The 17,430-nt window shown below is 39.4% G+C and overlaps 2 protein-coding genes across 27 annotated transcripts in view; one reads left to right on the top strand and one right to left on the bottom strand.

Annotated features, from left to right (window-relative positions):
* PAPLN (papilin, proteoglycan like sulfated glycoprotein) overlaps positions 1-1,624 on the top strand; it is a 32,241-nt gene extending 30,617 nt beyond the window's left edge. For all 5 annotated transcript variants that reach the window (XM_079129745.1, XM_079129744.1, XM_079129743.1 and 2 more), the window contains one exon: positions 351-1,624. In XM_079129745.1, the coding sequence (XP_078985871.1) occupies positions 351-526 (176 nt within the window). In that variant the 3' untranslated portion in view covers positions 527-1,624. The remainder of the gene's footprint in view (positions 1-350) is intronic.
* A 981-nt stretch (positions 1,625-2,605) lies between these two features.
* NUMB (NUMB endocytic adaptor protein) overlaps positions 2,606-17,430 on the bottom strand; it is a 167,296-nt gene continuing 152,471 nt past the window's right edge. For 19 of the 22 annotated variants that reach the window (XM_079129778.1, XM_079129781.1, XM_079129779.1 and 16 more), the window contains 7 exons: positions 17,075-17,149; positions 13,746-13,886; positions 12,106-12,310; positions 10,167-10,460; positions 8,454-8,603; positions 5,560-5,706; positions 2,606-4,687 (listed from right to left, as the gene is read on the bottom strand). In XM_079129778.1, coding sequence (XP_078985904.1) covers positions 3,972-4,687; positions 5,560-5,706; positions 8,454-8,603; positions 10,167-10,460; positions 12,106-12,310; positions 13,746-13,886; positions 17,075-17,149 — 1,728 coding nt within the window. In that variant the 3' untranslated portion in view covers positions 2,606-3,971. The remainder of the gene's footprint in view (positions 4,688-5,559; positions 5,707-8,453; positions 8,604-10,166; positions 10,461-12,105; positions 12,311-13,745; positions 13,887-17,074; positions 17,150-17,430) is intronic. The other 3 variants (XM_079129776.1, XM_079129777.1, XM_079129761.1) reach the window with 2 other exon arrangements.

Genomic DNA, 17,430 nt, shown 5'->3' with positions numbered 1-17,430 from the left:
AAGAGAGAAGAAAATACAGGTCTTGTCAAGTCAAATTTTACTGAAAGCTGATCCTGCCCACTCTTCCTTCCAAACTAGAAGCCAAGGCAGTTGTCATTTAGCTCATTGGCTCTCAAAGGTAGAGAGTTAACTTGAAGAGATGTTTAATCATCCAGTTGATAATTCTTGGAGTTTGGGAAGGGCTATGCACTGGGCCAAGGCCACAAATAGTAACAACAGGATGAGCACTGGGTGAAATGCGGCCAACAACTGGGTGGAAACTCTTAATTGCTCCTTGAGCTTGTGCACAGGGTGGTGAGAGTCCACAATGCACACAGTGCTGCCTAAGCCTCTCCCCTATTGTTCTCTAGCACTGGCCGCACAGCCCAGAGACCCCAGCAGAGAATGCATCGACCAGCCAGAGCTGGCCAACTGTGAATTGATCCTGCAGGCTCAGCTCTGTGGCAATGAGTATTACTCCAGCTTCTGTTGTGCCAGCTGTTCCCGTTCCCAGCCACACACTCAACCCATCTGGCAGCAGGGGTGAAGGCTACCTCCGCTCTGAACAATCCTCTGTGAGACGGAAGATGGAATCAGCCTCCTCTCTCTGGCTGGCATCATATTCCAGAGACACTGGCCCTTTCAGACACCCACCCAGTGTTATGCTTCGGCAGCTGCCATGACCAGCCTCCTCTCGGGAGTGCCTGTGTCTCTGATTACAGATGGCTGCTGCTGAGTTGTCAAGAAGAGGAATCTGTTTGAAGAAGGGACAACCTTTTCTCTACAACTTCCCTTTGTAAGTTCTGTTATAGGTTGAGAATTCCTTGTCTGAAATGCTGGGACCAGAAGTGTTTCAGATTTTGGAATATTTGCAGACTTTACCAGTTAGGCATCCCTGATCCAAAAATCTGAAGTGCTCTAAAATATGAAACACCAAGTGTCATGTCAGCACTTTAAGCAAACTGTCAGGGCTTTCACTTGATTTAAAGCTGGGCAGAGAGGTGTGTAATGGTCTCAAAGTTAACACCTGCCTTGTAACTGGGATGCCGACTCCTGCTACCAGGGAAGTATTCTGTGCTGAAACTGAGTCTCACGTGAGATCAAACAGTGGTCCATTGCTCTTTCGAAGGAGTGTAGCCGTCAGCTTCAAATCCCATAGGGTCAAGAACATAATGCTGGTGAAACCTCTTAGCAAAGTGGAATATAAGGCCTCAGTATAGGGATTAGGAATGAAAGAGCCACAGTTGATATTGTCATCTGAGCATGAAAAAATTGGAAAAGCTGCTTACTTCATTGGGAAGCTGGACCCCATTCCTGAGGCTGACAGGGAAAGCTGGCTGTGAAGGTTCATCTGACTCCTTTGTAAAGCTGACCGACCTGCTCTGCAGTGACAATGAGAAGCCTCTCTTCCTTAACTGGAAATCTGTGAAGCAGAATGTTTGCTGCCAGAGAAAGATCAGACTATTGTTAAAAACAGCATTAGCAGGATGAGGACCCAGTGGGTGGGGCACGAGGGCAAAAGGGAAGTGGTTTAGAAATGATTTGAGTTGGAGGAAGTCATTCTTTACCTCTGAGAATTTCTAATTCCTCAATGCTGAAACAAGAGGTCTTGATTCAAGGAGCTTCCAAGTCCTATTTCATTTACCTTTCTTCTATGAATCTTCCAGAGGACTGCCTAGTAACAAAGGTTATTTTTTAACAGAGGAAAGACAAGCATTACAGGGATCAAAGCTCTGAAAGGTATCTTTTAGTACCAACACACTGTCTGGAATAGACAAATGTCTCATGGGTGATACTTCCTGGTCTACCTCTTGTTCAACAAAAGAAACGTGGGCCAGGGGCAGACATTGTCTCTTTCCATTAAAAAAAAGTACTGAGATGCATCGCTTTTCATTTATCATGGCTATTTTGCTATAGAAATGGAAAAATTTCACAGATTTCCTAATTTAATGAAACCAGAATTTGGCCTATTAGCACACATACTTTAGAAGGTACATCTGAAAACAGCTAGCTCTTTTGAGCTAGCCCATTTTAGAACTAGTCCCAGAATAGTGGCTAAGTTTAGAGGAGAGAGCCAAACTTACTCAAGACCAAAGGTTCTCAACACTCTTCCAGGGTCACTGAACTTAGGGTCCCCTGACCACCCTGCCCAGCAACTGAAACTGATTTGTCTTGTGTATAGGCTGGGCATTCAAATTTGTGTGTGCACTCTGGGGGTGGGGGCTCTCACATGATAAGTATGAGCTTTACTACTGAGTTACACCCCCAGCTCTAGGCATTAGCATTTTAAAAGCTCCTCAGGTAATTCTAACATGTAGCCAAAGTCAGGAGGTACTACTCCAGCCCCAGGATGGGGCTGAGATTCTGCCTTTCCAGCCAGCTCCTGGGTGAAGCCTATTATTCCAGACCATGTGCCAAGCATCAAGAATCTGACGTTAGGCTTTGATACTGTTGGCAACTCTTAAGTACAAATAAAAATGTGAATTTTTAGGATATAAGTCCCAATAAAAGATCTCTGGCTACTAAACTAGGAATCTGCAGGAAGAGCAGAGTGGAGAGAAAAATAATACCAAAGAGAACTAAAAGCAAAACTCATTTGTAAATAAAAGGAAAATAAAAACAGTCCTTCATGGACAAAAACTTCTACCACGAACATTTATTTTGTTAAAGCAGATTATAAATTCTCATCAGTACAAATATATATATATATATATATATATGTATATATATATAACTTACAGTTGATTGTAAGGCCAACGTTCAAAAGTAAAAATGAGATGGGATCTCATGTTGTTACCCGAGGTCAAGTGGCTGCAACTGGCAATGGGATGATCTGCTCACCAAAAAGGGGCGGGGAGGTGGGAGCACATACACAAAACTAATAAAATCAGAATCCCCATCCTACGAAACTTGTGGGAACAATATTTAAAGGACAAAACCCAGTAAGACCCACATTACAAACCAACACAGTAACCTGTGTTCCCTTTTGTGGATGATTATGTCATTGTCACCTTAGTGTTAAACAGTAAAGAATTAACATAAGGAAATTGCAACAATATATAAAATACATATTTTCTAGAACATATTTAGATTGATTCCATTAAAATAATGACATTAGAATTTCAACATAGGTTTAAAACCAGGACAATACTGCTTTCTTCTTTAAACTACAATCTAGTGAACATATTGGTCATAAGCATGATTGTTGTTGCAATGTGCTACTTACAATGAATGATAGCGAACAAGCTAGGGATCCTGTCTGCAACTCCAACCCTTTCTCTTTTTATTTCAATAGGCATCAATGATAAATCAATCTTATGTACAATTTCTTACAACTAACCTTTTACTTTTGGCAAGATTACTTACAACTCATACAATTTTTTAATATTGATAACTATTTAAAATATTCTAAATGCACAAAAATAAAGATTTTGGCTTTTTTGATATATATTTATAATATTTATTCTGTTACTCAAAATGGAAGCGTAACTTTACCCCCAAAATATAGCTCTGCTGGATAGTTGCTGATGTGCCCTCCCAGGAATTCTGGCAGCACCCTCTGCCTCTCTTCCCGGCCTAAGCACAGACCACTCTTGATCTTTAAGACAGGTCAGTACTAGGAGGAGGCAGGGGAATGGCCTGAAAAGTAAAGGGAGATTGTTTTGCTTTTATTCCTGTAAATGTGCTTTCAATACAGATTCCTGTTCAGATACTTTGGCCTTTCTATTGTCAGAGTATTGTAAGAGGGCAAGGGAAGAGGGTTTAGAGAGCACAACATTTTCTTGACTTTAGCTTAGCTGCAAGACAGTCTTTGCTAGGAATGGCTTTCTTCACTTCTTTCAAAATCACCCCTCACTGCCTGGACTTGTTCCTTGGGGCGTTTGGGATTAGTGAAAAGTATACTGATCAGGAATAAAGTCTTTTTTGCTCCTTTGACCTCCACCCCTGCTTTTACCTAGGTACAGACAAGACCCATAAGCCAGAGAGATTGCTTAAAGTTCAATTTCAAATGTCTTCTGTAAGTCACTGGAGAATGGGTTGGTAGGGGAGGGATTAGTACGCTGCTTGGACTTGCTTTCTAATGCAGCCCACTGGGCTTCAAAAGGATCCACTGGGCAGGTGCCTGCAGGAACCTCTGTGTGCTTGTCTCCTGAGGCCAACCTGCCATCGTCTACACCATTGAAAGCTGCAGAACCGTTGAGGTGCTGAGCAGGAGGCTTAAAGAAGGGACTGGTGGTAGCACTGCTTGTCTCATACTGAGGGAATGTCTGTTGCTTGACCAGGCTGGGTGATTGATGGGGATGAGTGGTCTGAGGATGGCCTGCAGTGCCAAACACATTGGCTACCATCTGTGAGGGGGTGATGCCCACCACAGGCACATTAGGGGCTGGATAGGACATCCCATTGGCCACAGGATAGGATTGGGCAGGGACAAAGGCTGGTGGCAGGGGTGGGACCACACCCACTGGCACGGGCTGAGAGGTGAGGAATGCGTTCCCTTGGAAAGGCGGTGCTGGCTGGGAAATGGCAGTGGGTGGAGGAGGCTGGAGAACTGGCTGCAAGGGGGCAGCTGAGGCCTGGGGCTGCTGGGCTCGGACACTCTTCGACACTTCTTCTAACCAGCGGTCAGCCTCAGAGGGAGTACGTCTATGACCACCGTGGAAGAGACCTGGAGAGGCAGCACCAGAAGATTGAGCCCACTCAGTCCCTGGAGTGAGGAAGATGAAGACAGACAAAAGAAGAGTTATTGGCCTCTTTTCTCATATTATAACCTTGGTTATTTGAAGGACTCTAATATGTGGGACAAGTCCCCCTAATGGGTCACTTTGTGGTTCTGGCAGATGGGAGGAAAGTATTATCAGCTGAAGAGATTTTGTGATAGGACAAAGAGAACCTGTCAGACCATTCTGCTCTCAGCTATGTTGAGAAGCTGTTTAGATATGACTCAAATGCACTGAACCAAGGCAGCTGGCTGGTGTTGGGAACCCCACCTTGCTGATATGGTTCATCCAAGGTAAAGAAATTAGCACGCCATGTTCTAAAAGGCTTGAGGGATCCTTCTTTGCTCTAACAGGGCAAAAAGAAAATAACCAGTGACCTGGCCATAGTTTGCTGGCCCCTGTCTGGTTTCCAGCTGTATGTTGTCTTTCTGGTGAAAGACTATTGCTATTTACAAATTTTTTGGTTTTATAGTTAATAGATATTCATTACAGGAAAACTAGTAAACACAGAAAATAAAATCGGTGCACTTTTTGTAGGCCTACCATTGCAGGAGGCAGGATCCCCTCCTTTTCCAATTGGCATGTATGCATATTGCCAAATGTGGTGATAGATTCTCTGGAGATGGGGCTCAGGAATCTATTTTATAAAAGCCCTATGGGTGGCTCTGTTCTCTATTGCTGTAATCTCCTTTGTTCCTCACCATCAGTATTCTTTCTTACTAATGATTTGTTTCCAGGAGGGAACACACTTTTTCTAAAAGGATTTTTTCCTTAGTTCCCACTAGGTAACTGGCTGATATTAGAATCAGGGCCACTTATCTGATCCCAGAATCCTCACCACCATCTGTGGCCACCTTACCCGGACGAGTGGCTGCAATTTCCTTGTTAGCAGCATCAGGGGCATGGGCCCAAGGGTTGGTTTCACGCACAGGCATTGCTACGGGTGCTAGAGCAGTATGGGCTGGCTTAGCAGCAAGCACATGGAAGGTTGAGTCAGTGCCATTAGCTATAATGGGAGCAGACAACATCAATGGAGTTAATTCATGCAGGGTGTACAAGTGACCCTGAGCTGGGTCAGTTAGGCCAATGAACAATATTGGTGGGACAGATAAGATGGAAAAGTTGATGTTGGAATAACCATGCTATCTTGCAGTGGATACACCTACCTTTTGGCACAGAAGGATTAGAGGTTGTAATTAAAATGGTTATACTGAAAAAGTCAATGGCTGTTTTGGGAAAATATGTGCATGAGGAGAGGGGAAATTAAGACTATAAAAACAATTTCAAATTAAGTAAAATAGCTGGATGCAGTGGTGCATGCCTATATCCCAGTGACTCTGGATGCTAAGACAGGAGGATCAAAAGTTTGAGACCAGCCTCAGCAATTTAGTCAAACCTTGTCTCAAAATAAAAAGGGCTGGGGATATAGCTCACAATGCTATAGGTCCAATCTCTAGTACCCATCCTCCCAAGTAATGTTGAATAGAGCTGCTCTTGTGAGCAGCAAAAAACCCCTAACTATTCCAGATATAACAGCTTAATGGGGTAGATAAAAGCACTTCCCTTTTCTACACTTTTCCCTAAGGTCAAATTATGCCAATAATAACAACAACAACAACAATACAACAACAACAACAATACAATAACAAGCAGGGTGCAATGGTGCACACCTGTAATTCCAGTGGCTGGGGAGGCTGAGGCAGGAAGACTGCAAGTTCAAAGTCAGCATCAGCAACTTAGCAAGATCCTGTCTCAAAATAAAAAAGGGCTGGGAATGTGGCTCAGTGGTTAAGCATTCTGGAATTTTCCTACTTAATATTTTGAGATAGCAGTTAACTAAGGGTAACTGAACCCTTGAAAAGTGAAACCAGGAATAAGAGGGTACCATGTAACAAATGAGAAATCAAACTTGCTACATTTTTTTTTTTTTTTTTTTTTTTTTTTTTTTTTTTTGCGGTGCTGGGGGATTGAATTCAGGGCCTTGTGCTTGTGAGGCAAACGCTCTACCAACTGAGCTATACCCCAGTCCTGCTACATTTTTTTTTTGCTTAACAAATTTGTAATTTGCTACAGAATTAATTTTATACATCTCTTTCCTTTTGGAAGATTTTCCCCCTTTCATAATGTTCATAATATCTCAAAGTGCCTATTAGTCTCTCCTCATATCACTTTATTAAAATCTCCCAATGTTTCTTCTTTTACTCCAGGTAACTACTCATCAGTTTCTATTCCTTCCCAGCTCTATCATATTTAGTATGGAGCAGACAGACAAGCACCTTCCCCTGCCTTTCAATATAAACACTTCCTCTTTAGAACTGGGCATCCATGCTTGTTGTGTTGATACTATTTACCCAGAGTGTGTCTGAAAAATACATCTCACCTATAGTCTGGGAGCACCTTAAAGGCAGGGAAAGGACTATGTTCCATCCAATTTTGTATACCCAGTGCCTTGTAAACATGTAAGGTGAGTAGGATATATATGGGTACTATATTCAGAAGATCTGAGTTTAAATTCTGGCTGTATGATTTGGGCAATTTACTTAACCTCTCTGAGCCTCATTTTTCTTATCTGTAATGTCTATCTCAAAGGTTTGTTGTGGGAATTAAATAAGATAATGCATGAGTACTTACCACAATGTGGACTGTGTTAAGTGCTCAGTACAAATACACTGTGTCTATTATCATTAGTATTATAAGTGTTTGCTAGAAGAGATGAAAAGTTACTTGGAAACAAGAAAAGCACATGACTATAAAGATTTATTTAAAGAGAGAGGGAGGGGGAGAGGGGAAGAGAGAAAGAAGAGACAGAAGAAAGAAGAAAGAAGAGACAGAGAAAGAGAGAGACAGACAGACACTGACTGACTCTGACTTGGGAGTCAAAGTATATAGTAGCTTCTTCCCATTGGAAGAAGCTGTTATCTCCAGGGCAAAACTCTTAAGCTCTCTCTCAAAAGAAATGGGATGGGAAATATCAGAAACTCAAATTAGAGGTCTTTAATTTAAGTTACACACATTCTTTGTTGACCTCTGAGTCGATATGGACTATTAATTCAGTATCTCAGAAAAAAATCTTGTAGTAACTCTTCAATATCACAAAGGCAAAATTTAGGCACTGTTAAAGAATATGACATAACTAGAAAGCCAAAAGAAGTACTTTTTTCTTTATGAGCCTCTGTGACAGGTAGAGACTAGGGGGGTCCAGGCCTTCTTGACCTTGGAACTGTTGACATCTTGGGCCAGATAATTCTTTTTTGTGAATGCTGTCCTGTGCACTGAAGGATGTTTGGCAATATCCTTTGCCTCTACCCAGATGTCAATAAAAATATCCCTTCTCCTTAACTTGTGAAACCCAAAAATGTCTCCACACAATGAATGCCAAATTTTCTCTGAGGAGGCAAAATTGTTCCTGGTTGAGAACCACTGCACTATAAAAAAGATAATACTAAAACCAATCCCAATGACTACTGCTTCTCTAAAACTGGGATACGTAACAGTAAAGTAGCAAATAAAGAAGTGGGTTACAAAAGCTTCTAATATAAGTGGGTGAAAGATGGGCATATACATGCATAATGAGGAACACAGACATCTTAGGAAATAGGAAGGGGAACAGAGCACAAAGAAACTGTCAATTATGGAAAGTGACAATGGGTCTGACGAGCTTGGGGAAGCTCAGGATGCATCCTGCAGTTAGTGAGCAGATACCAAAAAGACTAGTTTTAAAAAGAGCAACTGAGCAGGTCAGATGGCACTAACCTTGGAAGGCAGGAGACTGTGGTGCCACAACTGTCACTGGTTTGGTCATTGGTGCGGAAGAGAAGGGGTCCTCAGAGGGCGTGCTGAAGGCATTGGTGATCTGTGAGCACAGGGAACTGATGCTCTCTGCCTCCCCTTCTACCTCTGGCACTATAAAGCAAACAGAAAATGGTTCCAGAAAGAAAAATGGGATAATCCTGAAATATGAAAGTATGATATAAGCTGACATTTTACATTTTATCTCTTATTTATGGAAGAAAAAGGCTCAATTTAGGGCTTCAAAAGCAGCTTCAAAAAATTAGCTGACCACCACTGGCTTTTCAGATGGAAAAGTATAAAATGTCAACAATTCAGGTACTAAAGTACATCTTCTCTCCTTCCAAATCCTCAAACTTCTTTATTTCCTCTCATAACACTGTCAGGAATTTGGTCTTTTCCTTTTGTGTCAAGATGTTCAGCTGGATGGATTTTTCTGAGAGATGTCTGTAACCTGTTTGCCTTCCAACCAGTGCCCAAGGCTATATATAGTTGAGTCAAGTTTTGAAGCCACTAAGTAATTTTATCAGAAATATGGGGTAAAGTCTGGCACCAGTGGTTGCTCAGTGCTTTTCTCTGTAATAAACTACAACAATGTCATAAATCTCATTTTTTTCCCAAAGCCATCAGTACCAAGTACATGAACTGTGATAACAAGAAAAAGTGAGCTGAAGTGTAAGACTCTAGAAACTCATTCTAAATATTGGCTCTAAGATACTTTTGTATCACTGAGGAAGCTAATTACTTATAAGTGCTAAATTTTTGCACATCTGTGAGAAGAGAATAGTTTTTGTTCCCCACCAGACCCAGAGGGATACTGAAAAGAGATACTTGAAACATCTGGAGTTTCAGGTTTTAAATGAATTTAAGAGTTGAAAAGACCCTCATTGATTATCTAGCTCAACTGTTCTTTAGGCCTAGTTTCACCTGTTAATTTATTTAACTCTGTACTTGTTTTATCAGTGCCTATTGATACAGAATTTCCTCACATTCTGTTAGAGCAATATCTTGCCATATCTCAGAGGGAAGTAAAATAGAGCCCAATAAAAGCCCAACCAGATCTAATACTTTAACTCTGGATCATATGATGAAGATAGAGCTTAGGGGCTGGCTCACTGCAGAGTCCACATAAAGGCCTGTGTGACAGTTTTGAAAGATAATGGATAAATATGAGCAAGGCAACTGTATCTGAGGAATAACAGATCTTAGGTTTATACAAGAGACCTGTTTAGAGTTTCTTCCTTAAGGAGCCAACCAGCCACAAGGACAAAGAACACTCACCCATTTCTTCTGGTTCATCTGCTGGTTGTGCTATTTAACTGTACATGTTTCTAAAGCCTCTTTAATTAATTTCTTCCTGGGTCCCAAGCGGCAGAATAAGAATGGAAACTTGAAACCCTTGATGTTTGTAAACAGGATGACTGAGAGGTCAATTTATATCAGGACAAACAATTTCTGGCCTTGTGAGCAAAAATCATGGCTGTTATCTTTGTTGAAGAGAAATTAATGATCCCCTCCAAGGATCTTAGTTTTCTCCCAGGGGAAAAAAGATAAGATACAACCATCAACCAGCTTCATAGAGGAGTGGTGAGTTTAAATGGGATTTGTGTTGCCACTAGAAGTGATGATAATGCTTTAGTGCTAGAGTGCCCAGTGAATCAGGAGTATGCTACTTACCTGCATTTTTTATGGGGAAATCGGTCTTTCTCTGCATAGTAGAAGGCAACTCATTGATGCGTAGGGATAGTTGGCGTTTAAAGGGTGACATCTTCTGGCTTAGAGCAGGAAATCCTCGGAAAGAGCCTTGGCGAGCAAGCTGTTCAATTGGTGCGTGCCGGCGGGGGATGGCGTGAGGATTGTTCATCTCCAGAGAGGCAGTGGCATCCAAAGTGGGAGAAGTGGGAGAGGATGGGGATGAGGCAGTGTTGCCAGGGGCCACTGAAGAACCAACAACTGTCTTATCTGTTTCAACTCAAGAAAATTAAGAGAAAGAGAACCTTAGCAACGATCTTTAAATATGTTGAGTCTACAGAGCCCAGGAAGCCAAAAGCCCTCGTGCTTTTACTCATCTTGTTCTCCTGTCTCTCAAACGATAGGTTAGAAGCGAATTCTCTATTTTCAGACACACAAAGGTTTTTGTGTCACATGGCATGCTTACTAAAACACAAATATTAAAAATTTATTTTCATGTAGTGATTGTAAGTTAAAATTAATTTGAAACACACAAACAAAAAACTTAAAACACCTCAGTTTTAATTAACTCCTCATGCGAGGTTCTTTAAAGAATGATGGCTCATGGTTTTCAATGTGTTTTGGTGGAGGGTGACTCTGGGAGAGGCAAAGTCAGAAAGTTCTAAATAAATATGAATTTGAGTAGGTGTCAAAAATGTTATAAAGCAGAATCTTTAGATCATGGATAGTATGCATTTGTAGATGCAGAATAAAAGTTTAAAATTGTATTAAACCATGAAATAAGATTTTTTTCCATGTGAGTACCAGTTCAATCCCAGTCTGATTATGGCAAATCTTTATCCCAACCTTCATGATCCTTTGTAGATCTCAAAAATCAATCTCTTTGTCAATTGCTATGTGTAGCAATATTATTTGGTGACGTTAACCCATCAGATCCTAAATTTTCAGTTCTGGACTATTTCAACAAAATTAACACAGGTGCATTAATACGTTGGAAATCACAATCTAGAGCTTATATATTATGTTAATTTTGTTCTATAATTATGTATAATAAAATTATGTATTTAAGTTTTAAAAGGTGAGCTACAGCTTGGGAAAATGAGACAAAATGGGTTAAATAATATGCTTTCAGGGTTGGTGTTGTAGCTATGGTAGAGTGCTTGCCTAGCATGTATGAGGCTCTTGGGCTTGAGCTCCACACTGCAAAAACAAATCCAAAAGCTTTTAGTCTGAAAATCACTAAAGCATACTAAATAATATTATTTAGATAAAAAGTCTAGAATGATAGCATGATTTGTTTTGTTTTTGAGAGGGACGTCTCATTCTGTTGCCCAGGCTGGTCTTTTTTTTTGTTTATTTGTTTGTTTGTTTGTTTTTGGTTCTGGGGATTGAACTCAGGGCCTTGTGCTTGTAAGGCAAACACTCTACCAACTGAGCTATATCCCCAGCCCTCAGGCTGGTCTTAAATTCCTGGACTCACATGATTCTCCTGCCTCAGCCTGAGTAGCTGGAACTATAGGCATGTGCCACCACGCCTGGCCAGTATGATTTTTATTCTTTGGTGTCCTAGCACAAATGCTTACAAGAAGTCACAGTCTGTTGTGATGGCATGTTCCTGTAGTCCTCACTACTCAGGAGGCTGAAATAGGAGAATGGCTTATGTCCAGGAGTTCAGGAACAGTATGGGTAACATAATGAGACTCTCCCAGCCCCACCCCAAAAATCAGTAATTTTTTTTCTTTTTAGAATAAGTGTTAACTCTATTTATTTAATTATTTTTATTTGTTCTTTTTATATAAGTACATACCCTCAGCCCCAAGGGTTCTCTTTGAATATGAGAAAACATGTTCCTGATAGCTTCAAAATGTTAACCTGTTGGGGAGAACTTCATTAAATAAATACATTGTAGTAGAACAGATTATACCTTTCTTGGCATCTTGCATTTGTTTCATGATCTCCTCTCTTTCTGCTTGTTCAGTGGCAGTTGTGACACGGAATGATCCTTCTCTTGTAAAGGTGGTCCGACTAGCATCAAAAGTGGCAGTCACTCCACACTCCTTCTCCCGCTTCTGCTTACGCTCTAAACAGGCTGCGAAAGCACAGCCCACTGCATGGCTCAATCTTTCACCCTGGAGAGAGCATAAAGTTCTTAAAGCTTTTTCAGAGTTACGGTACCAACAATGACACACAAGTACATGTTTTTAAATAAGACAAAATGTTGCAAAATCCAGCTTCAAATTAAGCTGTAATATATTATATGCCGAATTAATTTAAATTATCTTAGTGTATAGGATACTTCAGTAAGTAATAATAACTACAATTCTATTTATTGAGCTTTACTATGTTCCAGCAAGGCAGAAGTTCTTGAAGTGCACCCTCATTCCCCATCAACAGCATCATTTGGGAACTGATAATACACATTCTCAAGTCCCACCTCAGACCAAGTGAATGAAAAATTCTGAGTGGGGCCTAGCCTCCAGGTGATTCTGGTATAGTTGAACCACTGGCCTAGGACATCCAAATAGCTTGCAGGGTTACCACTTGACAATAAAAGCAGTTTTAAAATTAAGATTTTAGAAAACTCTTTAACTCTGGATTTCATGAATGTAGTGCTGGCAAAATATACAGTGTTTGTGGCTTGAGAACGGAAGAAAAAGTAGTTATTTCAATTAATTTCTCAAAGCACCTCAGCTTTGACAATATTAGCAACAATTTTTCCAACAGTTATTGTTGGCCAGAATCTACATTAAGGGCGCTTATAATTATCTAATTTAGTTTTCACAAGTTATTTCCATTTATAGAAGTGAATACTAAGTCTTAGAGAATGTTAAGTAACTTGACCCACAGTAAGAATCAGAACTAGGACTGGGCCCCAGATCTAACTCAGGGTCTAAGGCTCCTGACATCTGTTTATACCATTGTCTCCAAGACCTTTGAAAAAAAAAAAATTTTTTTTTTTTTTTGCCAATTTTAGAGCATGGCCACACCACTTCACTTCCAAATTAAACTTTGGCAAGAACTTTATTGAGTTGTTGCCTTTACAAGTACCTTATTCTGTCTGAACTTAAATAAATCCAGAAAGTACATACTCAATGCTATATGTCGTAAGATCACCATCATCTAAAGGACTCATCTTTTATGTCAGAATATTGGATAATTTAAATGAAGGATGAAATTATTCTTTATTTTAAAACACAATTAGAAGTTTCAGGCTGGGGATATAGCTCAATGGTGAAGCATTAACCTAGCATGTGCAAGGTCCTGGGTTTGACTCTTGGCACCACACATGAAGTCTACCATGCAATAATTTCTTTCCTTTTTTTTTTTGGGCACCAGGGATTGAACCCAAGGACCCTTAACCACTGAACCATATCATCAGCCCCTCCTTTTTTTTTTTTTTAATATTTTATTTAGAGACAGGTTCTTGCTGAGTTGCTTAGGGGGCTGGCTTTGAACTTGTGATCCTCCTGCCTCTGCCTCCCAAGCTGCTGGGATTACAAGGTTATTGATACAACCTGGAAGGAGCGGAGAATATCCATGATGGAATACAATTGTTGGATTTACCGTGTCTTTGACAGCCATGAAGCAGTGACAGATCCAACGCCGAGTGGTGCCATCACGACATATATAAGAGAAGGCTCTATCAAAGTTCCTATCTGGTGCACAAAAAGAAACTTTCTCTATAGTTTGGTCAACTATGAGGTCCTAGAAAATGGGAAGCACAAAGGAAGAGGACTCATTAAGTTAATCTCAAATAAACATAGGAGGTTCATTTTACAATACAGAATCCCTACATCAGATGCAACTAGGCTATCGGATAGATCTGTATCTAGTAGTTGGAAAAGCAAGAATTTGACTTAGGAGACATCTTTATCCAGATGGCTCTCTTACTACTTCTACTATTTTTTTTTTTTTTTTCCTTTTGGTGGCACTAGGGATTGATCCTGGACCTCACACATGCTAGGCAAACGTTCTACCATTGAACTAGATTCCCAGCTCTTTGTAAAATTTTATTTATTTTTAATTTTTATTTTTATTGGGTACTGGGGATTGAACTCAGGGGCACTCAACCACCGAGCCACATCCCCAGCCCTATTTTGTATCTTATTTAGAGACAGGGTCTCACTAAGTTGCTTAGCGCCTCGCTTTTGCTAAGACTGGCTTTGAACTCATGATCCTCCTATCTCAGCCTCCCAAGCCACCTGGAATTATAGTATGCCACCACGCTCAGGTAAAATTTTAAGACATGACCTGAGTTGCCCAGACTGGACTCAAACTTTTTTTTTTTTTTTTTCCGGTGTGGGGATTGAACCCAGGGCCTTGTGCATGCAAGGCAAGCACTCTACCAACTGACCTATATCCCCAGCCCTGGACTCAAACTTTTGATTCTCCCACCTCAGCCTCCAGAATAGCTGGGATTATAGGCTTCTATCACTGTACCTTGTTTCATCTCCATTTCTAAAACATATTTTGGTACATTATGTTTTAGATCTCTTTCATGGTAGATGCATGTTCAGTTTGATAATATATGTAAATCAATGTTTAATCCTTTTGGTTTACTTGCAATATAAGCTAAAATATGATAATCATGCTCCTACTTTTTTACACAAATTAGTGTAATAATATATACTGCGCCATACCTTGCTTTTTCAACTAATAATATGCCCCATCTATGAATTTTTTTTAGTCAGGTACTATATTTTGCATATGTATAATTTCCATTTAGTGCCCAAAGCCAGATATTCAAACAAACTGCAGAAACATTCAAAACTCATAGTTTCTCTGCCAAGATTTTCTAGTTATTCATTCAAGATCAGCATATTTCCTTTAACATTACTGAGTTATAAAACCTACTTTAAAATTCTTGTTGTCTCCAGGTTTAGTCTCTATTGCTTTCTGTAACAAGTCATACTTTTTCTGTTCTTTGTATGCGAAGTTATTTTACCCTGTATTGTAGATTTTGTGAATATTATTTATAGAGAGTCTGGATTCTATTACATTCCTTGGAAGTGTGTTTTTTGTTTTAGCAGGTAGTTAATTTGATTACACTCAAATGGCCAATTCCATCTTTTGGAGAGCTGCTTAAATCTCAGTTTTTATATTGTTGTCTGAGCTATTTAGAGTCTGCCTCATACCTGCATGGTTCAGAGATCAGAGATTTGGGTGGAATTTATAAACAGAATTTGGGGCTCCTCCTCTTTGGCTCTCTCATAGCCAGGATTCCCCCTTCACTTTCTGGTAGTTGCTGTTGCTTCAATTTCTGTCTTCTTTTTAGACTAGAATGACTAAGAGTTTTCTATTAAAGTTTTGGCTATTTTGTATGATATATAGACTAGGGTCTGCACGAAGGGTATAAGCTCTGAAATGGGAAATCACTTAGTGCCATTTCCTTCTTCCAAGTGTCAATTTCCCTCCAGAATCTGCCTAATTTGGGTTATTCTCTAGTGCTTTCAAATAACTGGGTTGTTTTGTTCAGAGTTTACAGTTGTTTACAGGAGGATCAGTCCAATAGGAGCATTTGTGCAACCTTGCTGTATCTTCTGAAGTTACTTTCAAAAAAAAATTTTTTTTTAGTAATATAAATTTCATTTTCCATCCACGATTCATTTATTTATTCTTTTTTTTTTCTAAGAAACTATCCAGGATTTACTATATTCTTAAGGAGGTACACTTAAGTAGAAGCAAGGTAGACACAGGTGGGGAGATAGGATAACAAGGCAAATTGATAGTTTCTTGCTCAAAGGTTAGGGACCTCAAATTTTGGCTTCTGTACCATGGCAAATTTGAGCAGATCGTGGTGTGATCTTATCACAAACACTCATCCCAAAATTGTATTAGTCCCTGCTTATGGCTAAATATAAAGGTGGAAAGATGAATCCAAAAGTGACAAACCACCAATTACTACTATCCATGTGTTAAGAACTAAATTAATGCAGCTAATATTAAACCACTCAAAATTTATCAAGGAAATTTCCTATTTAAACTGTTCTTTACCTGACAGATGTTCTTCCTTCCAATGAAATTCGATTTTTTAAAAACAAATTTGTCATCTTGTTAAACTTTTTCACTATCTTAGGTCTTTTAGGAAATCTTTTTTTTTTTTTCCTAAATATTTTTAGTTGTAAATGAACACAGTACCTTTATTTTTTTATTTTTATGTGGTGCTGAGGATTTAGCCCAGTGCCTCACACATGCTAGGCAAGTGCTCTACTACTGAGCTACAATCCAAGTCCCAGGAAATCTTAATTAATGATTAAATGCATTTACATAATACATATGGTTTCTTGATGCAGAGTCAATGTGTCTATTCTTATTTAGTAATTTAGCACCACTTTCTCTCAAATACAAAATGATACCTAGGATTTGAGTTATTGTTTGGATCATAAGTAAACATTAACCAAAGAGCTATTCGCTAGGCTTAACATTTTCACTTATATTGGGTTTCCAGTTAAACAGCACATTAATTAGTTTACCTATCACTTTCTAAAAATAGTGTTTTCTTAAGGAACAAGAAGAAATTTCAGATATAGCCTGTCATATTAAATTTTTTTTTTAACTTATGGTAAAAGGTATACCATCTTTTATATTTGTGGGGGTGAAAATTTTTTAAATATGTAAGAGTAAAAATAGAACTCAGATTTAACATTAAATGCTAGTGCTTACTACATTAAACATGCTATGTCATGTAGAACAAAATGTTGAGACAATTCCATTTTTTGTAAGGTAAATGTGTAATTAAATTGGTTTCCTGAACATTAAAAAGTCTCTTAAAAGACTGTACTTTGGACAAGGTGGAAGGATATAGTGTTTATAACAGCTTAATGGTGGCATATTTGATCATTAGGGATAAAAAATTTTATGAGAAGTTATATTTAAGCTTATAAAAATCTTACCTTAGTTTTTTCATCCACAACTCTAAGTCCATCTGCTGATACCCACAGGACTGCTTTCACTGCTTTCTTTCCAGTCTTTTAAGAGAAACCAAAAAAGGGGAGGGAGAGAGACACACATATATAGTATTAAAAAAAAAAGTCATCTTCCACAGAAAATACTGACTTCTGCCTTCCAAAAGTGGCAAGTACAGACGAAGTCCAAGTTCAGGAGGGGTGCCCAAAGCCAGATACTCAAACCAAACTGCAGAAACATTCAGGAAAAAACAAGCCAAAGCCATTATTTTAGAAACACAATGTGAAACAATAAGATAAACTTAAGTAAGGGGGGAAGGGACAGATGGACTCAAAACCAAGAT

Source organism: Sciurus vulgaris (assembly GCF_902686455.1).
Source record: "Sciurus vulgaris genome assembly, chromosome: 2".
In the NCBI taxonomy this organism is placed as follows: Eukaryota; Metazoa; Chordata; class Mammalia; order Rodentia; family Sciuridae; genus Sciurus; species Sciurus vulgaris.
This window is presented reverse-complemented; position numbering and strand designations above follow the sequence as displayed.